Here is a 24725-nt window from a genome sequence, read left to right as displayed (position 1 = left end):
GCGAAGTCTCAAGGGGGCGCGGGATAGTGAGAAGCTCGACCAGCATGGAGTCCATCGCCATCGCCTGACCGGCATCATCTCAGTTACTGCGCACAGTTGTTACGACTTGCTGTGTCTGCGTCTGCGCGTGCCCGTGCCTCTTCTTCGCTCGTTTCTCTTGAGAGGCGCATGCACCAGGAAAGCCTCAAGTTCTAGTGGTCCTAACCGATCCCCGCAAGTGAGAACGCAGGCACTACTATGGGAGTCGCATTTAGTGATGCACCGAGTTGCTACAGTTAATTGTTGCTGCCATCCCTGTTGATCTCAGCTATTTTTTCCCCCTCCTTTCTCTCTCTCCGTTTTCTTTCCGCCAATGGAATTTGTGTGCGTCTTGTGTTTTTTTTTTTCACCTCTCTTGCAAGTGCCCCTACGCGCATCGTGAATCGGACAAAAGAACAACCTTAATTTCACGTGCGAGTGTGGCTTCTTTATTTGTGCTCCTCTTTTTCACTCAACCGTGGGAGCCACCTTCTTTACGGCCCCTGAGGTGTTTGGTTTTCTTCATTCACTTTGTCGGGCTATTGTTGACAAGCGCTGTTCACCACAAGTATCACAGCAGCCCGGAGAACCTTCTCTGAGCGTGTTCACTTGGTTTGCTTTGGTGCGTTTTTTCTGAGTGGACCTCTCGTCGCGTTCCTCGCACTGCACATTGAGCTCTTTCATCGCACACAGTAGTTTTTACGTGTCACAGGCTCTGGGATCCCGAAACAACAGCGTCCCCCCCCCCCCCTCCCTCCCTCCCCCCTCCCTCCCCCCACACACACACACGCACACACAAAAGGGAAGCTTTTACTAAGCTAGATTGGGGCCCCCTGTTATCGAAGAAAAGGACGAGCGTACACGTGCCTGACGCTCTTCGACCCGATTTCTTCACGCTCACACGCACACGCCAAGTGGCCATAGAGCAAAGAAAGGTCTGCCTTTCACAGAACAGTACGACGGGGTGATTTGACACACCCTTCAGCGGCTTCGCCAGCTCTCCGTTCAGCTGTCCCGCCCGATTCGCTTTTTGCTTCTCGCACGAGGCATACGACTCTTCGATTCGGAGACCGACATACAAAATTGCACATCCCCACTCACAGGACGACTATTGCAACACCATGCGTTCTGAGGCTACTATTGAGGAGATGGAATTCAAAAATGAAAACCGCAGTGTTGAGGGGTCTTCGTTTACCGCCACGTCCCGTGACAGCTTTGCCTCCGTGGAGGATGGCCCATCAACGTCACAGATCCACCCAGAAGCGTGCAATATCATTCGCAATGCCGGGGGGGTCGGGTGCTATGCCGCGACGGCTGGACCCAACTACAGCGCTCCCGCTGCGGCTGCCACAGACAACAACGAGAAATATAGCTCTGTGATGCCGCAGTCGCAGCTTTCAGTCAACAGACTTCAGGCTTTTATCCAGTCACTCGTGAGCAACATCTTGGAGGGTCTTCGCGGGTTCGATGGTAGCGTTACATGGCTGAAGTGCTCACACTCGGCCACCGCAGCCCGGTTTGACGGCATCCAAGCCGGTGATGTCCCGGAGGAAACAGAGGAATTTAATGTCGCCTGGTTCGGTATTGCAAGTGCGGTGTTGCAGAGTTTGATCTGGGAAAGCGCAGCGGAGATTTCCGTTCTTGCGCCCCCACCTCTTCCGTTCAGTGGGGATGAGGAAGCGGTGTGTGGTTTGTGCGCGACACCGCGAGAGGTGTCCGTTGCCTTCGTCTCGGGTTTGCAAAGTATTGTTTCTGAGGTGATGAATGACGGGGGGTGCCACGGCACGGGTGGCAGTCGCCACTTCAGTCGCTATTCCTTACGCAGTTTTGCCCATGTCAAGGAGATCAGCGCGATGAGCTGTCGACTCATGGGGGAACACTTGGCGCATGGCGCACACGTGCCTCACGCGTTGCGTGACAAGTACAGCGATGGTGCCACCCTTATCGACTGCAAGGAGGACCTCTGCACTATTCTCCAGAGCATTGCTGAGGCGTGGGTATGCAGCTTCTTTCCAGCGTACCAGCAGCGCTCTCGCAATTCAGCAGAGGTGGCCCCCTTTTTATGGGAGGAGGAGGAGTGCGCGTCGCACCTCAACCTAGAGTTTTTCTTTTACTGCTTGTACTTTGCCGCCCAGCAGCGGAGCTTAATGCAGAACAAGGAAGCTCTGCCTCGCGGCGTTGTGGTACCGACAGCATGGATGGAGCAGTTGCTAAACTGGTCGGCGCACGCGAAGGAGCAGCGCCGCCTGACTTCGCCTGGGCCACACCCACCTTTTCCCGGCCCAATCGACACGTTTGGGCTCATGAGGGTGTCACTGCACGACCGGCGACGACACTGGCTTTCACTGAACTCGGCACATTACCAGGTGATTCCTGAGACACTGTACGATGCCTTCTTTGACTTCTTCGGCGCCGGCCCCAAATATATCATGTACGGAGACTTTCCTCTCCGGGAGAGCTGTCTTGCCATGTGGAAGCCGCTTCCGTTGACCGTGTTCACGACATTCGAGTGGACGGAGGTGGACGAGTCACATGAAAGGCTTGACAAGTTCAGCGTAGAGGTGCCAGTTGAGGAGGCACTCTTGCATAGCGACATGCGCGAGGTGTGCCACCTCGCCTGGGGTTTGATAAGAGAAGAGGGCATGATGTCAGAAAGGGTGACCCGAATTTGGTTTGCGGCGATCAATGGCACTGACACGGTGCGCATCTCCTGCAAAGGTCTTCACATGCTTTCCGTGAGTCCGGGGCCCTTCACGATTGCACAGAGCGGGGATGGGATGGATTTGAGTGTGCAGGAGGTAGTGCAGAAGCTGCAGCGGCGCATCGAGCAGGATATGCCGGAGAGCGTGGAGGAATGGAAGAGGCAGACCAGCGGGAATATCTTTCTCTCTCTGGTGCTAACTCTGAACAACACGAACGGCGACGCCCGCGGTAAAGAAATTACCGGCTCCATGGAGGTTGCGGCACATTGGTCTGGTGTGTGTGGCCTGACCAACGTTGGCAACACGTGCTACATGAACAGCGCCATTCAGTGTTTGTCAAATCTCACCTCCTTCCGTACGAAGCTCTTGACGCTCCCCATTTCGCAGTTTTCTCGGGCGGTCATAGCCCCCCCGCTGATCAGGCTGCTGACGAAGATGTGGTCTGGGCAACACTCCTTCGCGGATACCCGTGAGCTTAAGGAGCAGTTTGGCATGCGAGTCAAGCAGTTTTCTGGATATCAGCAGGAGGATGCGAGCGAGTTCATTGAAGTGCTCTTGGATTACCTGAGCGAGGAGATGAATCTATTCTCGGAGCGGTGTTACCGCCAGCGCGAGGACAGCGACAAGGCGATTGCGACGCTGGAGCTCTCCACCATCTTCTGGGACAACTTCTTAGAAAATAACAAGTCGTTTATTCCGCCGCTGTTTTTTCACCAGTCCAAGACTCTTTTCACCTGTCTTACATGTGGGGAGTGCAGCACAGTCTTTGACAACAACGTCACGCTCTCCGTCAGCATCAAAGACCAGCCGCAGCGTCGCGCCATGAACGTGGATGTCATTGTGGAGCTAAGCAAGTCCGACGACGCGGCGGACCCTGCCGCAGACAGTGGCTCAATTGCACCGTGGCTTCGACCCGTGAGGGCAAACCCGACTCGCGCGCACGTGTTCTTAACGGTGAGGGTCCACGCGTTGGTGCAACCAGACAACTCGGTAAGAGAGCAGGAGGTGGAGGAGGCTCTCCGCGAGCAGCTGTTGAGTAGTATTAGTGCTAGCGAGGAGGTGCTGTCTTTTTTTCAGGATTGTTCTGCAGAGGAGGCGGCTGTAGAGGGAGGGGGGAAAGGGGAAGGAAGTCTGGCAGCGTGCGTCCAGGTGGACGTGCGCGTAATTGAGATTCCTGATCACGGTCGAGTGCTAGCATGGGCACGGTGTCACCTGCCGAGTCTAGACCGAAGCGTGGCATCGTCGCCGCCGACCACGGGAAATACCTCAGAGACTCCCGCACTGCGTGTGTGTTACGTGGTCAAAGACACATCAGTTCCCTTCACGACTCTCGTGAGAGGCACCCCGGCTTGGATCGACGAGTTTCCAGAGTCATATGTTGCAGGGGAGCTTGTATCTAACAGCGAACCCGGTGGAAGTATGGCCGCCTACACGGAGCACATCCGCCATCGCTCTGTAGAGGTGGCGACCGCCCTACTGCAACGCGTTCCGGAGAACGTGACAGACGAGATGGCACTCTTTACTGATAGAGAGGCTCTCGGCGAGGCTGTGGGGTATACCCTATCGTCATCTGACATGCATGAGGCTCACGATACGTCGGCTGCTGCACATAAGGCCGCCGCCGCATCTACATCTATTGGAGAGGACATCGAAATTGTACAGCGTGTTTTTCGCAAAGGTGCGACTGCCAGCGTTGCGAGGGCCACACGGACGGACGGTGATACCACTACCGGCGAGACGGGGTGTGCTTTTAGTGAGAGGACGACTGCTTCAATTGTGGCGTTGACCACCATCGTTGTTATTATTCGCTACGACGCCGTTAAGTACCAGCCTGCCTCCGAGTGGTGGAGGCTGTCCGCCTTTAAAGTACCCGGCGTTGGTAGTAACGCCCAGGAGGTTGCTTGTTCGCTGCATGACTGCTTACTGCACTCTATGCAACCAGATGTGCTGCGGGGCGATGATGCATGGTTCTGTAGTCGGTGCAAAACGTTCCGGGAGACCCAGGTACACCGCACGCTTTTCCGTCTGCCCCCGTGTCTCATCATGACATTTAAACGCTTCAAGATGCACACGCACAGCGCCTACAAGAAGAGCACCACTGTTCAGTTCCCGATCCAGCTGGACTTGGCTCCGTACTTGGACCCAGAGGCTTCTGGGCTGCAGACAGGGGGCACGATGTACCGCCTGCGCGGTGTCGTTTACCACCACGGCTCGCTTAGCTTTGGGCATTACACCGCAAACGCTTTCAACGATTCCGTGCAGAAATGGGTATACTACAACGACACGCATGCGACGATCAACAGTTGCGAGGCACCAGCGCCCAATGAGGCCTATATTTTGTGTTTCGAGCGGATTGAGACCACAGAGAGCTCAGTGTAGTGCTACCAGCTCTCTACCAGTCATTCTTGAGGGAGGCAGGGTGATGTGGAGGGGAGAGGGAGGGACATGAGGAGGGTGTAAGCCGTCATTCTTTTTTTTTAGGTGTCTTCCCACCTTGTATACCCCCCCCCCACACCCACACACACACACCTCTACTGTCGTGCTGGGGCCACTTTGCCCAGGGGAGTCTGGCGTGGGCTATAGGCCTTTTTTTTCATCCCTATCGAGAGAAAACTCTGCACTGGGGAAGAATAGAAGCAGAGGGAGGGGGACAAGGGGACAAGGGGCCAAGTTGTGCAATTACAGGCCCGTGTCTGTAGGTGTTTGGACGTCAGCAAGACAGGTCCGCTGAGGAGTGCGATGGATCGTCCGCCTACTTGTTTTCTTCTCGGTCTGATGGTGGGTGACTTGTGGTGAATACCATTTTTTTTCAGTTTTTGGGGTGTGTGCTTGGGTTTTAGGCACTGCGAAGAGTAGTATGTTTGCTCCTGTGACACACCTTTTTTTTTTCTTTCCCTCCCAGTCTAAACAACGCCTGTGATCAATGAAAGAAAGAATAGAGAGAGGGTAGGAAAGGCAAGAGGGTCGGGGGGCGATGGATGAAATGCCGCTAGTGTGTCTCTGTGTGTGTGCGCGTTTCTGTGTGCAAGTGCCACACGCGTGTGCAACTAAGAAACAGTCATCACAGTTGTTTGCTGCTGTTCCTCGCTCATTTTCTCTTCTTAGCCTGGTGTTGCGGTTTTTACTTACACTCACTCTGATGCACTCCTCTGGTGAGTCGCCATCGCGAGAAGACGACGGAAACGGGGAACGAGGCTCTTTTTCTTCTTTTCCTATCTGCGGGAGCGCGCTGCGCGGATACGATCAGGAGCTGATTGTGTATCCTGGTGTGTGTTCAGGGCATGATGAGCTGCATTTCTGTTCCCACTTTCCGTTGCATGGTTTTCTTTTCTATACCTCAATTGTCGCTGCCGCAGCTGCAGTTTTTCTGTGGACGCCGATAGTCTGTCTTTTATTTCTTAGCTTCTTCTTGATTTGAGGGATTTCGTGTGTGCATTTCTCGTTTTAATCAGACTTCCCATTTCTGCTGCTTCTACCTCGCCTTGCTTCTATCTGTGCATGTTGGTATGTGCGCTCACACGCGTCACCCTCCCTCCCTTCTTTCCGTCCTCGCCCCCGCCCCGGTCCCTGTCCCCCCAACACCTCCCCCCCTTTTCTCTCATCTCCGCGTTGCACTGAACTCGTTATATATTTTAAATTTCGAGGAAAATACGGTCACACGTTCTCACCGTCCAGATGCACACGCAAGTTCCTCTCCTTTTGGCACCAAGCAAAAAAAAAACAGATATGCTCCCTTACCCCCCCCCCCCTCCTCCCTCTCTCCCCCTCTTCCCCGCTCTTCCCTCTTTCTTCTTCCCTTCCTCCTCTCCCCCCTCGCTATAACTAATGATTCATTCATCTTTTCATGTGTCTCCCTCCCAAGAAGTTGGCCATGGGGAGGAAGCAAAAAGTACAGACCCACGCAGAGGTTCTTGCCTCTCAGAGAGACGCACTGAAAAAGGGCGCATCTGATGAGCGGGGGAGTTGAGAAGGATGAGGCTGGTCGCTGTTTGTCTATTTGTATATCTCATGAGCACCGTTGCTCTTTTCACCTCCCTTAGCAAACGACATAAAACAAAACAAAAATAAAGCACAACTGAAAAGGTATAGCGGGGCTCGCACTCGCTGAGATTTGGCGAAGACGCTTTTCGAGGAATAGGGGCGAGATCACTGTATCGTGCTTCTGTTTCTCAGCAAGATCTCTCTCTCTCGCTTGTGAACTCATCTGACGTTGTGAGTTGAGGTGGTCAGAGGAAGCTCTTACCACTGTAGATGAGAGGAGGATATGTTAGGTGACAATGTCCTCTCTCTTTGAGTGTCGGCAGTGTGTGCTCCATCCCCCCCCACATGGCGTGAACTGTGGATATAGAGCGCTCTGCGTGTGCATATCACCCCCTTTACCGTTACTCTCGCATTCATCACTTCTCATTCTTTAACTCGAACTCTCTATGTACACACACATACACACACACACAAACGTGGTACTTCTACCCCTCACGTGTGCACCCGTTTCGGAGCGGCGGGTATCAACGCTGTAACTTTACAAAGTCAGGACGGTTAGCCGTGTTTCGCTCCGCCTTGCTCGCGAACCGCTGGCTTCGTTGTTCCGGGCTCTCTCCCCCCCCCTCTCCCCCCAAGGCGCTACGTCGAGTTATATACTTTTCATCTATCTGTTCTCACGGTCTTGGCCGGCTCAACCCTGCTTTCTTCCTAAATCCTTCGTATCTGCGTCCTGTGCTTCTCATTCTCCTTCAGCTCCTTGAAGGTGGAGGCAGTGCTGAACAGAGCACGCCAGTTTCGCCTCCAGAGAAAAGTGACACCCGGACAGAGGGGGCATTGCGCCTCTCCCTCCCTCCCCCCCTCCCCCCCCCCCCCTCCCCTCCCGGTCAAGGGTATCATTCTAACGCACCTGGGACCGCCTAAGTAATTTCAGTGATGGCCACGAGGAAAAGCGCAGAGCTTGACAGCCTGCGCCGCACGAAGGTGGCGGAGGACATTCTCACTGTGCAGGACCAAAGCTTGCGTCAGCAAGAGCAGATCGCTCGTATGGTCAAAGAAAACGATCAAATCAAGAAGGAGATCGGCACTGTATCGGGCACTCACTACGACTACGTTAAGGCAGATAAAGTTGCTTCCCTGCAGAGCGACCTCGATGGGCTGGAGCGCCGGTACCAGTTTGAGAAGATGCGCAAGAACGATCTGACGAAGAGATACCAACTGGCGCGCATCGACCTTCTTCACAGTCGCAAGTTGAAGGGCGGGGTCAATGTAGAGAAGGAGCAGGCAGCGGCGGTGCAGCGTCAGGTCGAAATTCTGGAGAGCCGTCTGGATTACACGTTAGGCCAGTTCAACGATGCTCTTTCGTACAACAAGGAGCTACGTGACCGCATCGACGTCATTCGAGAAGAACGCCGAGTGTTTCTGCGCGTGCACAGACGCATGGAGGAGGACTTGAAGACAAAGAAGCGCCTCATGGCCGATCACATCGAGAAGTCGAACAGGGATATGGACGATCGAGACGCGCAGCTGCGCGAAGTGGAGCGGCTGCGCGCTGCGCTGACGGAGCAGCGTCGGGCCTACGCCGAGCAGCTTCGCAACATGGACGCCGCCATGATGGACATCAAGGCCATGCGCGAGGAGCAGACAGAGATGCAGCTCGAGCTGGAGGCGCGCGAGTATGAGTTCGGCGAGCGCATGAATGACATGAAGCTCACCCGCTCTCAGGAGGACTCAGATCTTTCTCGGCGGACGATAGGTGCGTCAGCGTCTGGAAATGGGGAGGAAAGTGCCTTGACAATGGGTGATGAAGACTGTGATGATGCACAGGATGTACTGCATGTGGATAAAGAGTCGGTTACCATCACAGGCATTCTTATTCAGATCAAGGACGCCTTGGGGACGGACGATATCGACGATGTGCGCGCCAAGTATCTGCGCGCGGGTGACCTGAATTTCTCGATGTACAAGCACATCAGCGAGCTGTCTGCCAAGAAAGAGATACTGAAGGACAGCATCCGCGATCTCCAGCGTTTACTCGAGGAGGAGGGCGACAGCGAGCGCCAGCACCGGGCTCTCATCAAGAGCCTCGAGGAGGAGCTCGCGGGTACGGAGTCCAAGCTAGACGAAATGAACTACGCTATCACGCAGCTGCGCGACGCTGTGCAGCGTACCGCAGGTACCGCTGAGGATGTGTATGCCCACATTGGATGCGCACGAGGGGACAAAGGCACCGTGGATGGTGAGGAGAAGTGCACAGAGGCCAACTTGAGGCAGTTCCTCGGAGCCATCGAGGAGCGTGCCACGCACATCTTGATCGCATTCCAGCGCCACCACCAGTCGTCCGCGTTTTCGCGTGCCGCTGCTTCGTTGTCTTCGCGGGTCATCACTGATTCGCAATTGCCGAAGGAGACAGTACAGAACTTGGAGGAGGAAGAGAATGCATTGACGGCGAACACAACCGACTCCCCCCAGGGCGAAGCGCTGCAGATGCCAGATGACTGGGAGGCTGAGGGGGCAGAGCCGATAATGCAGCTTGCTCCTCAGACACCCCATAGTGCTGTGTCTGCACGCAATCTCGTGCGCATGATGGAGCTCCCCAGTGCCAGTCTGGCTGGTGGGGCGTCCGATCGCGACAACGGCTACGCTGATCAGGATTCCGATCAGATTGTTTCGCACGAGGAAATCCGTAAACAGATGGAGGCTCGTTTGGCTGCGATGCGCGAGCGTGAGGAGCGAAACCAGCGCAAAAAGAAGGATGCACCTCAGAGGATCAAGTAGGCGACTCTTTATCAGCAGCAGGGGGATCCAGAACTAGGTGAAAAGAGGAAGATGCATACTCTTAAGAGCAGGAGTGTAACGGCGTCCTCGTGTGCGTCTGCAGTAAAGATTTTGTCGCGGGCGTCAACGTTTATCGCGACTCTCTCTTTATGTGCGCGGCGATGAACACGTGAGTTCTGTGCATCTCTTTCCTCGTTCTTGCGTGCACTAGGTCTCGTTTTACATCTTCCGCTACGAGCTCTGCGCGTTTTCCATTTCTTTATTATCATACGATGTAGAGCTCCATAGTTCAACACTGCAACAAAAGGTTTGAGGGAGGTGAGGCGGGATGGAGAAGCAAGTGTGCGGGAGGAGTCAATGATGCTCAGCGTCACTCAATGACGCAAAGATACATACCCAAACGCACACGGTAGCGCTTAATCCGAAATCCATCGGGTGACGTTCACCGCAATGAAGTGAATGGGATAAAACGCGTAAGTGGACGCGTGCGCACGGATTTACACACACACACACACACACGCATCATGGGATGAATAGGGCCTGTACGCAAAAAAAAAATGGAGGAACTTGGAGGAGTAGATTCGATGAGCGAGAGTAAGGGGGGAGACACACCGCGATACTCATACCCATACACTTGTCACACTCAATGGGCAGACTTGTGGGGAGTCCTTACTTGGCATTATGTTTGTATGAACGCGAAATGCTGTTGCTACCCTTCCCTACATTTTTGCTTGCTTCTGCGTATGTCTTGCGTGGACCTCCGCTCTATATTTGTTGTTGTTCGTGTCAAACAAAGGGGAAATGACTTAAAACGCACCCAGTACAAAATCAGATTCCTGTTTGACCTCGAGTGTTTCTCTCCATTAGCAGGAAGAGGGCGTCTGGCGGTGTCTTTCAGGTGGAGTATCGGTTAATATATGGGCATTTGTTTTTTACTGGTCGCTGTGTTCGCTGTCGCTCATCTCTTTTTTCCCCCCTGCTTCCCCTCAGCCCTCACCACCATAAACCAAACCCCTTGTCATACACACGCGCGCACACACACAGACCCATACACAGAGTCTCTCTTCTCTAATATTCTTTTTTTTTTCCGCGGCTCTCATCTCGTCCTCCTCTCCCCCTTCCTCTCACTCGCTGACACGTTTTGCGCGTGGTTGTGTGTGCTGTTTTGTTTTGTTGTTGAGTTTTGTGGTTTTGCGTCGTTGTCCTTCCTTTGCACGGTGTTCCTGTTTTTTTTTCTTTTTCCCCGTTGGACAGAGAGACAGACACCTTTACACACTTCATGTGGAGTTAGTCTTTTCCTTTCTTCCCCTTCTCTTCCCCCTCTCCAAAGGCGAACACAGCTCGTGGCCCCGTGCATGCTTAATGGAGTATCACACACACACACACACACACACACGTCATGTATAGTTCAAGTCCAACCCCTCATTCCCTCTTATTTTCCAACTCACCCTCGGTCTCTGTCATGTCGGCCCCTATCTGTATCTCACATGTTTCTCTGTCTGGGTGTTGGTACTTTCTGTTGTGTTTATGTATTCAGTTGCTCTTCTCAGTGTAACGCAAACAAAATAAAAAAAAACACCGTTTGCAGTGAGAAAAATCACAAAGGGGGACGGAGGAAAGCATTCATTTCTTTGGAGTCCTTCCTTCGATGGCAAGTAAGTTGCGCTTCCATCCTCTGACGCTAGACCGTGTGCGCCTCTCTGCTTCTTCATGACCACGTCTTTCCTACCTGTTGTGCCAGTACCTCTGAGTGCGATGGTCACGGTCGTCAGGGTTTGCGTGTCGGAGGACGCTGTGCTAGAGGCAATAGGGTGGCTTCCCAAACCACACACCCGGCTCGTGTTTAGGGGTGAATGTCTGAGTCTGTAGTCATCGGCCTTCTGGACTCTCCCGCCCCGGCCCACCCAAGCAACAAAAAAACGAAAACAGGGTGTCGTGCGCGATGCAGACTTTGTTTCGGGGAGGGCCGGCGCGATGGCTGGATTGCTTACGTTCATGGTCATTTTTGTTTTGAAGGTGCCATCCGCTGCTTCTGTAGCGCGTAAGGTCAGATTCCCCCACACATTTGACTTGGCTACTTTGCATGTGCTTGTCTGCGAACTGACTTTCTTGACTTCACTATCCTTTTGTTTTGTTTTTACTTCTCAATACACCTGTTCCATCACTGGGCGGGGTGGGGTGGGGTACACACTCTCCGCAACGTTCACGTCATGCGGCGTGGTGGCTTCTCATGGTCGTATTCGTCTTTCTTTATGTGACGGCCCAAATACAATGCCAGGTCTCATCTGTCTATGATTTATGTATACAACTGAGCATCTTTGACGCACAGTTGTTTTGTTTATACCGACGCTCCTCAAAGACACGCGCGCGTCCGCATTCCTTCGTAGTCCCCTGTGCCTTGGAACAGGTCCATCGTTCTACCCCCCTCTCCCTCCCTCAGGGTACCACCAGTAACATAGTACACACCTGGAGAGATGGAGGAGCGCGGCGATGCGTTGATGTCGGAGGGGGAGAAGCGGCTGAAGAAGCGCTCGTGGTTCTCCTCCAGCGATGCGCAGGTGGATGATGCGCATGAATCGTTCTTGCAGGCAGCCACACATTACAAAGCGGCTGGCAATTTTGCGAAGGTGGCTCAGGCATACAAGCGCGCTTCTGAAATGTCTCAAAAAAGCAAATGTGAGGGCGATCAGGCGGCAGAGATGGAGGAGGCAGCGAAGGCATACGCCAAATCTGGCGACACGAAGACGGCAGCCGCGGTGCTCAAGGATGTGGTGGACATGTATGACAAGGCCCAGAAATACACAAATGCAGCCAAGGCGTGCGCTGCGCTGGGGGAGTTGACCGTGGGCGATGAGGCGATGCGGTGGCTGCAGGAGGCCGTGCGCTACTTTCGCAATCAAGGCGCGAAGGTGACAGCCTCAGAGATTGTGCTGAAGATGGCAGATGTAAAGTCGCGCTCCGGCGACTACGCCGGGGCTCAGCAGATCTACGATCGTCTTGCTCGTGAAGCACTGGAGGATCGTGTGGCGCGCGGAAACGCACGCAAGCTTTTTTTCACGGCTCTTTTGTGCCAAGTTGCTCTCATGACGTCGGGGAGTCTCATGGAGGATGTCGGTGTCCTTGAGGAGCGTTTCCTAGAATACCAGGAGTTGGACACGCAGTTCAACATGAACACTCGCGAGCACATGTTCATGACAGACATGATCGCGGCTATCCAAAGCGAGGATGCAGCGATGTTCGACGAGGCGGTTCGCGAGTACGACTCCATCTGCCCCCTAAATGATCTTCTTGAGAAGATGATCCTCAAGGGAAAGCAGGCTCTTCGCCAGCGGATGAGTGACTTGCGGTAGGTGAGGGCGGCTGTGGGCATCTCACACGCGGCCGTCTGCTGTCCTCTCAAACTTCTACGTTTTACCCCCCCCCCCCTGCCTTCTCTCTAGACGCGTCACGTTTTTTTTTTGTTCCGCGTTTCTGTCATATATATATATTTGTTTTTTTTTGTTGCCTCTCTCTTTACTTGCGCTCCTCGCTACCTCGGAGGGGAACGGGAATGGGGTGGGGGGTTCACCTTAGCATCTTCCATCGCTACAATGGTCGGTTCTCTCCTTTCTCCATCCTCACCTTATCTGTACGCTTCTCATGCCGCAATCCCCTTGATTATCTTTGATCGTTGTGCTTTCTCTTTTGAGATCGTTTGCGGATACTTGTGTGCTGTCGCTGGGATGAGTCCCAAGGTGAGACTCCCAGGAGTAACACGAGCAGAAGATGCAAGAGGCTTCCTATCTTCCCTCCCCCCCAAAAAAGACGTAATACGAGGCGAAGTAGAAAACGACAAAGAAAAGGTTATGAGCGTTCATAAATGGTGGGCACCTTCATCCCCTCGGTCGGGTTGCCCCCCGGTTTCTCCTCCTTCAGCCGCTCCACGCCCATCTTTTTCCTTCGACACCTCCTCCACCTCCCGACTCTTATTTGCATGCGACCACGTGCGCGTTTCTGTGTTGTATGTTCTCGGAGGTGTTCACCTGCTTTTTCTGTGATGAGGTTGTTTTTAGCCCCCCCTCAGTCCCTTTATCTGCAGCGGCTTATGAGTGTGTGCACTTCTTTCTCTCTCTGTGTTTTCGTCTCCCTTGCAATCACGTTTCCTCACATACGCTGGCTTCTGCGTCGAGAGTGTTTTGAGAGTTTTTTTTCCTGTGCACCTGGATGCGTGCGTCAGTGGACGCACGCCTATCGCATTGTAGAGGGGGGGGGGAGATGCACACAAACACACTCTTGAAGTGGCGGCGCAGATGATTTCAAATGCTGAAGAAGGGCTTTGGTGGAGTCTTCGAGAGGCAGCAGATAAAGCAAGGGGAGCAACACTTACTTGTTCCCGTGGATTGATCACGCTGCTTTCCCGCTTGCAGGGCACGTGATGCACACAGGGGAGCCCCCCATAATACCCTGTCATTCGGGTATTTTTTTTTCTTTCTCCCTTTTCCGACTCACTGGGCATACTGAGGAGTCAGGAAAGAGAAAGTGTATGGTGCGCACGGTGTACCCGTGTGTGTGATGATACTAACATTCCTTTGCTGCTGCTCAGGCGAGGTTTCCCTTCTCTTTCACCCCCAGCTTCCTGTTACTCACTGTGTGTGTCTTTCTACGCTTTTTTTTCTCCGGCATTCTCCGCACACCGCTGGTCCCCTACGATCGCCTGCTTTCCTGAACAGCATGGATACAGGAGGGCTAGCAGCGTGGTGTTCCCCCTTCTTCACCTTGCATTAGTTGCTCAAATTTTTTTTTTTGGCCATGCTGTGGGCGCTCGGTTTAGGCGTGTATATCAAATCTGCAAGCACTGCTTTTTGATCCCCCCTTTTTCAAGGACGTCCTCTCTCTGTCCTGTCGGGCAGCTTTATATATGATTGACGCTGCTGCTGTACCACCATGCCGAATTCATACGTCTGGATTCTGCACTCCAGCAGTGGCTATTACACGGATGAACTAGTGGGAAATGCGCTTCGGTGTGTGCATGCGGTGCAGTGCAGCGTGCGCGCCGGTGCACCCGACTTCATTCCATCAATCGCTATTTTTTTAGCTGACCCCAGCAGGGGCATCCAGTGTGTCTACTCCTCAGCTGTGCCGGATCGAAATCACACGCTGGAACGAGTCGGGGCCACGTACCCCCCCTTGTCTGATACAACAGGGTTGGTGTTCGCACCCGAAGAAAACGGTGGGGAGGGGGGGCGGGTGGGCAGCGGCTCCTCGGAGAGGACCCTCGCCTTCGCGCAGCTCTTTCGTTTGCGCTCTTCCTTACTCCTCCAGCAGGCTGTTTTGCGGGCGGTCGAGGACCACCACCGCACCATGCCCAGCGCTAGTGGAAGCGCTGATGCTTCTTTCATGAATAGGCCCAATGATCTCTCCATTGCTGCTTCGCCATCTGCGCCGTCACCCTCTGACCCCGCAAACATGTGGGGGTCGCTTGCAGGGGCACTCCTCGCCGCACTTTGCTACCTGCGTGCGCACCCCAGCAGCGCCTTTCATGCGACGAATGGGGACAAGACGGACGCTGCGGTTGGAGAGCAACCAGGCGAAGCGGCTCTCGGGGAGTCTGTCAGCCGCGGTGGAGTAAATTCATCACCACTTCCCCGTAGCGCTGGGAGCGTTCTTGTGTTCAGTGACGCCAAGGCAGCACCTGCGCCGTCATACAGTGCAGAGTGCGCCCTCGCCATGACAGCTGTGACCGCAAGCAAGATGGGTGTCACCGTGTCCTGCTTCGGCGAAGCCGTTTTGCCAATCGACTCGGCGGAGAACCGGCTTGTGGCGCTGGCCTCGAGCCTCGGTGGTCTCTGTGCCGACCGGTTCAGTTTGAAAGACCTTGGCCACTTGCTGGATGGCGCCAGCGCTGCCGTATCGCTTATCGGCAGTCAAGCTCGTCAGAGGCGTGACCGCATTGCTTCTCAGTATGTTGTAGGCCCTACGATGCTGCCGCTGGTGCCTCGGCGAGAAAGGAGTCCAGCAGAGGACTCAGCGCTTGATTTCAAGAAAGTTAGGATAGACAATGTCGATATCACGACTGCTTCTGTCAAGAGGGGTAGCGGGCACACCTCCTACCTGGGCTGGTTGTGCCCTTCGTGCATGGCAGTTATGCATCGCTCCTCAGCGGAGGTCACCGGGGTCATGCCCTCGGATGCCCCCACTGAGGACAGTGGTGGCAGCGGTACGGTTCGTGCGGTGGCTCCAAGGTGTCCCTATTGCTCTAAAGCGTGAGCACAGCGCAAGTGGAGGTGAGTTCACCCCATCCCTCTTCTCACAGGATGTGGCAGGCACTGCTTTCCTAGAGAGAGAGAATGCTTGCACGACCTGTGGTGATGGATACAATGAGAAGTTATGCCGCCTACAGGGGTACATTTTCGGAGACGGACTCTTTTTATTGCACCCTCTTTTTTTTTTTGCGTCATTCCACTACGCGCCTGTGTGCCTCAAATTCTCTCTCCTTGGTTACGTGTAAGAAAGCATGTGGACACACACGCATGGATGCAGTCGAGCGCATTGGCCAAGAGCCCTCAAAAGGGAGTAGGGGGAGGGGGTGGAGCAGCTCCAGTGAGGGAGAGAGTTCCAGTATAAGATCAAACCAACGCCCACACACAAGGGCACTCGGGGCTGATCTCTCTATTTATTTATTGCCTCTCCCGATTTCGTAAGGAGGGCAGAAACTTATGTTAGAAAGCGGAGGTCAAACATGGGGGGGGGGGGGAGGGAAGCAAAGGCTGCATCCTACAAAACAGAGGCAGTCTTTGTTGCGATCTCTTTCGGTGTTTTTTTTTTCCGCTCTACGTGAAGGTGTTGGCGTATAGCCGTCAAAACATTTTGACACTTGGGGTCGAGGCGGTGCATCTTTCACCGATCGGGAACTTCCCATGAAATGACGTGTGCGTCATGCCTTTTTTTTTCGCACATCCTCTCCCCCCCGTCCTGAATTTAGCTGAAATTTCTAGCGATTCTGGCAAGCTCCCACCTCTCTTCCACTCTCTCCTGCTCTCCTGCTCTACTCGTTTTTGTCTTCCTCCTCCTCTTCCTCTGGTGTTTCGTCTTTAATCTACAAAAAAAAAGCATGTCAGAAAGAGGCAACTCTGGCGCGCCTCTCTCTCTCTCTACCACCTCGTCGTACATCAAAGCAAGAAAACACGAGAGCCCCCAGCAGAACCTGCGGAGTGTCGTTCATCATCCCTTCTCTGTCTGTTGAGCGGTGCTTGCGTCGTCCTCAACGATTAAACATACTGGCACGCATATACACATATACACAGACACAAGCACACACACACACACACACACACGCTCAGATAGTTTCTCTTTGACCTCTTCCGCCCTTCTCCATACGGCCGGGCTTCCTTTCCGTTTCCCCCCTTTTTCGCTCTTCCTGCTTCATTCTCCTCTCACCCCCTACTTCCAACACTTTTTTTTTTCCCTGTCTCCAACATTTCTGTTTTCAGTTTTTGAGGAATCGGACTCGCCACTTTCCGCTGCCCTCTCGCTCTTTACCCACCCCTTGACACATATACGGGTGTTTTGTCGACCCACTGCTGCTCTGTCCAAGGGTTACCCTGGTTGCTTAGCCGCTTCCTCTTTTGTTTGTCCGTGTGCCGTTTTCGTGCTTCTACCATCTAAGCTGCCTCCTCTTTGTTCTCATTGGATCTGCACTTCGGTCCCGCGGCTTTTCCATCCTCTTCCTCCTCCATCCACCTGCTGCTGCTGCTGCCTCCGCAGATTCCGCGGAGGCACACATTCAACCACAGAGGAGCTCATTTTTGCTCGCTTCTTCGCTCTTCGTTGCTCTGATTGCTATTCGCAGAGACATCTGTCTGTGACGTCTTTTTCTTTCGTGGTTATCCCTCACCCCGCAAAGGCTCCGAATAAGACGTGCACACACACACACACACACACACACGCATACGCATACGCACAGAAACACAACCGCGCATCCGCCGTCAACTACTTCTCTCGCTTCTTCATCAGTTACGTGCGCACGCATATTGTTATTCGTTTTTCATTCTCTACTCTCCCCCCAAAGATCTTGTTGTAGATAACGGGGATACAGGACCGCTTGTTTCTGTTTTTATGGGTGTCTGCGCGTGCTCGAAGCGCTCTTTTCTTCTTCTGACCGCTTTTTTGTTGTTACTTCGTTTTCTCCGTTTTGTATTGCTTCCTCAGTTAGTGGTCTCTACAGCTTTTGGAGTCAGTCAAGTCCCTGCGACAAAACGGGTGCGCATACGCGGGGGGAGTAGAGAGGGGTCACAGCGCGACTCTAGAAAAAAAAAGAGAGCTACGGTATACACAAGGCGCACATCTGTCGTACACCTTTTTTTTTCGCTGTGTGTCTCTGTGTGTGGGATCTGTTCTTCCTCTGCTCCTCCATACCTTCTTTGTTGAGCAGGCAACGTGGAACGAAGAGGAGAGTGGTGGTGAGGCTAAGGGAACCAGAAGGAAGCGTACGACTTATAGCGCGGTTGTAGTAGTTGCAGTGGTCATCGTGGTAGGGTGCGTGTGTTGTAGTTGATGCCGTTATTTGTGGAAAGGTGAACGTTCCCCCCTTCACACATATACATACATACATACCCCCTATCAGATCATCGATCCCTCTTTCTTTGCCCCCCCCCCCCTTCCCCCCTCTGTGTGTGCGTGTGTGTCGTATTCAACTTTTATATGTTCGGATATCTCTTTATCTTCTTTGTATAACAGCGGAGAAAAGAAAAACGACGACAACAGTCAGACTCGTGCTGCTTTGTTTTGTGGTGTGCATATCGCTCGTTTATCTGCTACGCACCCCCCGCCAGATCCATTTTTCTTTTGCTCTTCCCTTCTTTTACCCCTTTTTGGACTTATTTTGCTGCCGTTTTGTTTGTTTGTTGCTGTTTTGTGGGTGCGCTCCTCCCCCCCTTTTTTTTGGTCACATTTTATTTTCGTCGTCACGCTTTCCCTGTTTTTTTTCCTTTATCCATCTAAAGGATACAAAAACGAGCCGACGAGATTGGAGGAGAGGTAAATACAAAGAGACCCCCATACCCCTCAGCACGTACACACACACAGTTTGCGTTGCTTCGTACACGCGCGCTCACCAAGAGCGATATATAAAAGTGAGTTATAACTATATAAGACAGCTCTACTTAGCGCCATTGAATGAGCACGAAGTAACCCAGGGATTCTAATTTTTCCTGTTTTTTTTCTTTTGGTGCGACTCTTCTTTACTTTGAAACTCTTCGTGTGTGTCTTCCTTTGTCATTCCCTCTCCCCCTTGGAGCTCTGTTTTGTGTCTGCGCGAGGTACGTGTGTCGTGCTACCTTGCTGTTCTGTGAACTCATTGTGGGATATATAGTAACGTGTTGATCTTGTCCTCGAAGGAGAAACCCCACAGCGGGGCTACTGTGTGGTACGGTCTCTTGATTTGGCTGGAGTCGAAGGTGTGGGTTGTGTGTGTGTGTGTGCGTGTTTAGAGCCCAACGTGACCACTTCTTTTTGTGCAGTGTTTTTTTTTCATTGTTTATCCCCCCTCTGTTTGGTACACCCTCAACATATTTTTGATCGTCTCCAGGTTTCATTTTGTTTTTGACAGAGTAACAATCTTTTTCTTCTCCGTCGTCGTCGCCGTCTTTTTTTTTTGTTGTTTGTTGTTGCTCTTGTTTTCTTGTTAACGGACTGTGAGCAGACTCTACCTTCCCCCTTTTTTAGATAATCGCTTTTCCCCTCCCCACGTTTTACGTGTGATTTTCTATCCGCTGGCTGATTTGTGTCTCTCTCATCGCTCATATTTTTCATCCAGTGGCTGGGGAAGCGGCGTGGATTGGGTGGGTGGGTAGATTGAGTACGGCCGCAATGCTTTTCCCTTCCAATTACAGAAAGGACAAGCCTCTAAGCGACCTTAAGACCGGCTCATCGAACGAGGTAGACGTGATGGCTGCTGCGTCTAGTCCACTTACGAACCTTTGTGCATCTGCTTTTCCTGAGGATGGTGTTGTGGCAAAACGAGGCTGCGATTGCCAGTCTTCCTCGCCGACGTGCACGACGTCGCCGTCGCTGGGGCGCCGCAGTATAACCTCCACCAGTCTAGACGCCGACGACGAGGCCGAGGAGCATTCTCCAGCGAATCCGTTAGTCTCGTCGGTGGCGCCGTCGCCCTTACCAGCGCTAAAGTTGGGCTACAGCCACCCTCCCCAGGCACCTCTTGACAGCTACGGGGATGCCTCCCAAAAATTGGGAAACGGAGCCGGTGAAGTTGCTGAGGCGTCTCCTACGAAAGACACGGATCGAGGCATGCATGATCAGCAGCCGCTATCCGGGTGCACCGGCGCCGATGCGCTGGTAGCCAATGGGAGTGCATCTCTGCAGACCTTTGGGCTGCGGAGATCCAGGAAGCGTAGCTCCTCGTCCAGTTCACCTCGCGTCGAGCTGGAAAGGAGCGATACGTCACCCCACTCGTCACCAGTAGTTCCGCTCACCGAATTTTTGCTCATCCCCACCAAAGCTTGCGGCTCATCGGTAGATCCTACCAGTACTGCCACAGCCACTCTCTCTGGTGAGGGGGCTCCAGCCCCATTTATCCTAGCTGGAGGCGCAGTATCTTGTGAGTCAGCGCCGATCGCTCGGGCCCGTTGTCTGCACGACGACAGCGACTGCATCACCAATGAAAGTGGTGCCTCTAGCCCACCCGTCCCCTCCTCATCACTCACAACACCGGCGGCGAAGTTGATGGAAGCCTCATCATCTCAGCAGACACGTGGCGGGCCGCTGTCTCCGCTAGCTATGCGTCTCCAACCCCCCTCGTGGCCGAGGGAGGAGTCGCATGACTTCGGTTGTTGCGTCTTTTTCTTTCCCGCTCCATTTGTTTCATGGCTGTTTCCGTTTGTGGGTCACGTAGCCATCAGCAACGCTGAGGGATCGAGGCTGTACACTTTCGAGTCGTCCTACTACGTGCGAGAAGAGAAGCTGGCGTCAGTACTGGATCGTGTGATGCGTGGTGAATCGCAGACGTTGTGCACGGCCTCGTCAATGCGGGAGAGCTTGTGCTCAGAGAGTCGCGTGGAGCTGTCCGCGCTCCTTCGGCGCTCTCCGAAGTTCTCTCAGTCGCTGGAGAAGTTCGGAGGAGGCGACGCTTCCGTCTCAGACGAGACCCTGACGTCGTCCTTTAGTACGGCTGCAGACTCGCTTCTACCAAAGTGCGCGAGAAGTCCGGTGTCCTCCCTCTCTAGCGCACGCCCGCCTCGGCGTGCGGGTCGACAGAGGTCCGGGCACGCGCACACGCAGTGCGTCCGTATCTGGGATCTCAAGCCGCTGCTGATGGAGGGTCGAGGACGGAGGACCCGTAGAACGCCGCATGGCTTCACCACCCAGGGTGGTAGGCTAGCCGCTGCGATGCTGTGGGAGCACTTGCAGGGACTACTACAACCGACGGAGGTAGCCGCCCCCTTGAGGCACGGTGCAGCGATGAAGCGGGCGGTCACAGGTACAACATCGTCGCTGAATTTCTCAACGTCAAGTGCGCGGTGTTTGTGCACGTCAGTATACCACAGTGATGACGCGGACGGCGTCTATTCTGCTCCTGGTATGAGCAGCAGCAGCGGCGAGGAAGAGGGGCGGGACTACGAGCTACTGGACGCGGAGACAGCGCGCTTCTACAACAGGAACCTCCATGCAACGATTCGTCTTTTTCGGGGTAGCGCTGACGGCAGCATCAACTCGCCTGATGTTGTCTTGCAACACCACAGCTCTTTCTCTTTTGTGGGCTTCGTTTTGGAGGCGTGTGGTGTGGGGAGCCAGAAAAAGCTGAGCAGCGCTGCGCCTGCTTCAACATTGCACCTGGAAGCGACAGTTAACGGTGGTAGTGCACCCACAGCCGAGGGTCCTTGTAGCGCTTCAGCTAGGGCAGGATCCGCTTCCGTATGTGACGACGTTGTGCCAGGCGAGAGCCCCAGTTCTGATGAGGAGATTCACTGGGGTATGATGAAGTTGCTCTTTCACGTTTCTGTCTTCGGTAAGTGGCATCGTGGCGAGCGACGGCTCTGTCGCGTGGTGCACGGCGGCAGCATCACAAGCGCTGCCATTCTCTGGGTGGTGATCATTGCCCTGGCTTACCACTATTTAAAGCTCCTGTTCTTGTGAAAAGAGACTTACTGCCGCATTTTCCAGCGTGGGTGGCGACAGCAACAGCAAGAAAAAAAAGGGGGGGGAGGGGAGGCACACACCTTGAGGGCCTAGCGCAAGCGATGTGGTGTAGATCGTGGCAGTTTTCGATCCCAGCCGAAAATGTCTGAGCCAGGGTAGAGTAGGGATGGGGTGGGGTGGAGGGCCAGTCAAAAATGCATCGCGGTCCCCCCTTTTTTCCCCCTCCAGGTTCGCTTCGGCAAAATGCCCCTACTTTGATGCTCACCGCCTGAGCCTTCCGGGTGGGCATTGCAGGAGTGAGTTCCTTTTGCTTTTATTCCCCCCTCGCTTTTCACCGCCTAAATCGTGCGGATCACCGTGTCCGTCTCTCTCTCCCCTTTCTTGATCGCCGCTGTTTTTTTTTTCTGAAGTCGTGGAGTGGCGATTCTCAAATATTTGTAGGGCCCGGTAATCTTTCTCGTACCCGGCACTCGCTTGATCGCGCACTGACTCTTGTCTTCTGGATGGTGTTGTACATACGCGTATGTTTATATGTATGCTTGTATTTTTCCTCCCCCCATTTAAAGGAGAGGAAGATATGTATGGGGAGAGATGGACTTCTGTGTATCTGTGCGCGTTTTTTTTGTCGTTGTTCTCTGCTTTCTGTATTGATGGTGGCGAGGCTGATGGTCGGCTGCACCAGTCGATGTACATGTTTCTTCATGACTGTGGTCTTTGTATGTGTGTGCATGTGTGTGTGTGTAGTTCAGCTCGGTCTTCTTAAAGGTGTCTACGGTCCTCTTTTTTTTTTCTCACGGTGTGTCATCTCCTGCCCCCCCCCTTTTTTCCTCCTCCCTTACGGTTCATCTGTGTACCCCCTCCCCTCTCCCTCGCGATGCTACCCGCTATGCAACAGAGTTGTACCCATTCTCCTCCCTCCTTCCGTACCTACGAGCGAATAGCCACATGAAAGATATCACATTGACATCGGAATCAAGGCGCAGGTCCATCAGTATCGCTGATACAACACCAGACGAATTCGTACGACACACAACACCATATGCGATCACCTTCGTAGCCAGGACGAATCGCGTGCGCCTGTAACCCCTTTTCCCTCCTTCCTCTCTGGTCGTGTCAGGCCTTTCTTCTGCTTTCGCCTCCTGCCAATTCGTGTTGCCTTCTCTATTCTTTGCATTGGCAACACACACACGCACACACACACACACACACACACACACACACACACACATCTAAGCACAAGAGAAAGTGTGTCACAGGTGCTTGTAGGCTACACTGCACGATTACACTCGTGAGTCTCATCATCCTTCTCCATTCCCATCTCATATTTAGAGCCCACTCTCTCTCTCTCTCTGTCTGTCTGTGTGTGTCTCCATTATCGGAGACAATACAATTTTTACTTCGCCCCACAGCGCGTCTTATCGCCTCCCTTTTTTTCTCGATTTCTTCCTATTCTAAAAAAACCTTGGCTCCTCTTCTACCTCCCCATATAGATTGGAAATGTCGGGTCTCAGAACAGCCATGGGCACAGATGCACAGAGGAGCCCAGATCGAAATCGCTTCGGCCTCACGAACATTCAAGTGCGGACAATCACCATCTGCATTGTTGGTCCCTCCGTCATTCTCTGGGGCGCCTACTCGGTCTATTGCGCCGCCATCCTCGCCTTTTTCGCTTTATTCATGTGCGGCATCGAGTGGAGTGGCCTTAAGCGTCACCTCAAGGTGGCTCTGCTCATGTCTATGGAGAATTCAACGGCATCAGCGCCGCTGGGGGATTCCACGCCCCCCACAACGCTGCAACGCCTTGTCAATCGACCACCACCGCCATCGCCTTACATGGAAGGAGTACCACTGCTCCCCACAGAATACGCTCTGCCAGTGGTGCCCCTCTCTTTCTATACCGTTTTGAAGCACCTTGGCTGGGGTCTGCTGGCGTTTGGCGCATTCATGGGTGAGGAGGTACTTCTTGTCATGCTTGAGCTTTATTTCCTCATTTTGGTCGTGGTGACTCTGACAGCGCACAATCGGCTGGAGCTCAAAGTGGGGCGTGCGGTGGAGCTGCTGGGCTACCCTTTATCCTTCGGCTCGCCGAGCGTTTTGCAGGAGAAGCCCAGCAGCGTTGGCAATGGTGGTGGTGGTGTTCCTGTCGCTGCAGCAGATCTCGAAACTCGGTCGGGCCAGGGTGACGCGAATCATGCGTCGGTTGCCGGGGCGCAGCGCAACTACTTTCTTTTGATGGAGCTTCACATGATTGCAGAGCGTCAGCCAACGGAGCAGTTCCTTGATTTCTGCCTTGACATCTTTGGCATCTTGTGGATTGTTGGCCTGTCTACCCCAATGTTAGTGTACAGCATCGAGAACGTCGGTGTGCCGTGGCTAGCTTCCACTTTGGTGGGAAATTTCATCAACGACATTGCTGCACTGGTGGTGGGGCGCAGCCTCAAGGTATTTCGAGAGCGTTACGGGAATATCTATGACGTGACTGGTGGGGACTTCCCGGGCCCGAGTGGAACGAATCAGCTTAGGAAGCGACCGCTAAAGGAGGCAAGCGGGCTTGTGAGGCTACTGCTGCGCGGCCCACACCACCTTTACCACGCTATCAGCCCGAACAAGTCCGTCGAAGGTGCCGTAGCGGGTGTGATCATGAATGCTGTTAGTTTTGCTGGCCTCATGTTCTGGTTTTACCGGGCGTGGTTTGATGCCCCTGCGAGAAACATTGTGAACCCTGCGTTCCAGAGCGTTGCTCTGTGGCTACTCCTCGGCACCATAATGGGTGTGCTCGGCGTGTGCGGGGACCTACTACAATCCCTTCTGAAGCGTGTGGCCCGCGTGAAGGATGCGGGCTTCATCATCCCTGGGCATGGTGGGATGCTGGATCGCGTGGATGGTATGTTGCTTGTATTCCCGTTTATGCACTTCGCCTTGCGATCCATTATGACGATCTCCAAGGACCCAGTCAACCGTCCCTCTTATTTCTCTGAGGCATAGCTCGATGTTCTGCAAGCGCATACTTGCAGTTTGCACGTTTGCAGCGACACCAAATGATGGATTACAGTCGTTCCCCCCCAAAGCACATCTTGGCAACAGCAATGATAGCTGACAGCTAATTCGAGTAATGGT

The 24725-nt window shown here is 53.6% G+C and overlaps 6 protein-coding genes across 6 annotated transcripts; all 6 read left to right on the top strand.

Moving 5' to 3' along the window:
* Nucleotides 1–1139: 1139 nt before the first annotated feature.
* On the top strand, nt 1140–5099 carry JKF63_02655 (uncharacterized protein; the record flags this gene model as incomplete). The annotated part of the gene is made up of 1 exon (XM_067898679.1): nt 1140–5099. The coding sequence occupies one exon, from the start codon at nt 1140–1142 to the stop codon at nt 5097–5099; it is 3960 nt and encodes a 1319-aa protein (XP_067754836.1).
* A 2535-nt stretch (nt 5100–7634) lies between these two features.
* JKF63_02654 (uncharacterized protein) lies at nt 7635–9476 on the top strand (the record flags this gene model as incomplete). Its single annotated transcript, XM_067898678.1, has 1 exon — nt 7635–9476. The coding sequence occupies one exon, from the start codon at nt 7635–7637 to the stop codon at nt 9474–9476; it is 1842 nt and encodes a 613-aa protein (XP_067754835.1).
* Nucleotides 9477–11950: 2474 nt separating this feature from the next.
* On the top strand, nt 11951–12826 carry JKF63_02653 (uncharacterized protein; the record flags this gene model as incomplete). Its single annotated transcript, XM_067898677.1, has 1 exon — nt 11951–12826. The coding sequence occupies one exon, from the start codon at nt 11951–11953 to the stop codon at nt 12824–12826; it is 876 nt and encodes a 291-aa protein (XP_067754834.1).
* A 1573-nt stretch (nt 12827–14399) lies between these two features.
* JKF63_02652 (uncharacterized protein) lies at nt 14400–15722 on the top strand (the record flags this gene model as incomplete). Its single annotated transcript, XM_067898676.1, has 1 exon — nt 14400–15722. One exon carries the CDS (start codon nt 14400–14402, stop codon nt 15720–15722), a length of 1323 nt encoding a protein of 440 aa, XP_067754833.1.
* Nucleotides 15723–19322: 3600 nt separating this feature from the next.
* JKF63_02651 (uncharacterized protein) lies at nt 19323–21605 on the top strand (the record flags this gene model as incomplete). The annotated part of the gene is made up of 1 exon (XM_067898675.1): nt 19323–21605. One exon carries the CDS (start codon nt 19323–19325, stop codon nt 21603–21605), a length of 2283 nt encoding a protein of 760 aa, XP_067754832.1.
* Nucleotides 21606–23105: 1500 nt separating this feature from the next.
* JKF63_02650 (uncharacterized protein) lies at nt 23106–24593 on the top strand (the record flags this gene model as incomplete). The annotated part of the gene is made up of 1 exon (XM_067898674.1): nt 23106–24593. One exon carries the CDS (start codon nt 23106–23108, stop codon nt 24591–24593), a length of 1488 nt encoding a protein of 495 aa, XP_067754831.1.
* Nucleotides 24594–24725: the final 132 nt, after the last annotated feature.

This window comes from Porcisia hertigi, chromosome 32, assembly GCF_017918235.1.
Source record: "Porcisia hertigi strain C119 chromosome 32, whole genome shotgun sequence".
Taxonomy (NCBI): domain Eukaryota; phylum Euglenozoa; class Kinetoplastea; order Trypanosomatida; family Trypanosomatidae; genus Porcisia; species Porcisia hertigi.
Note: the sequence above shows the minus strand (reverse complement) of the source record. Positions and strands in the feature narration are given on the sequence as shown.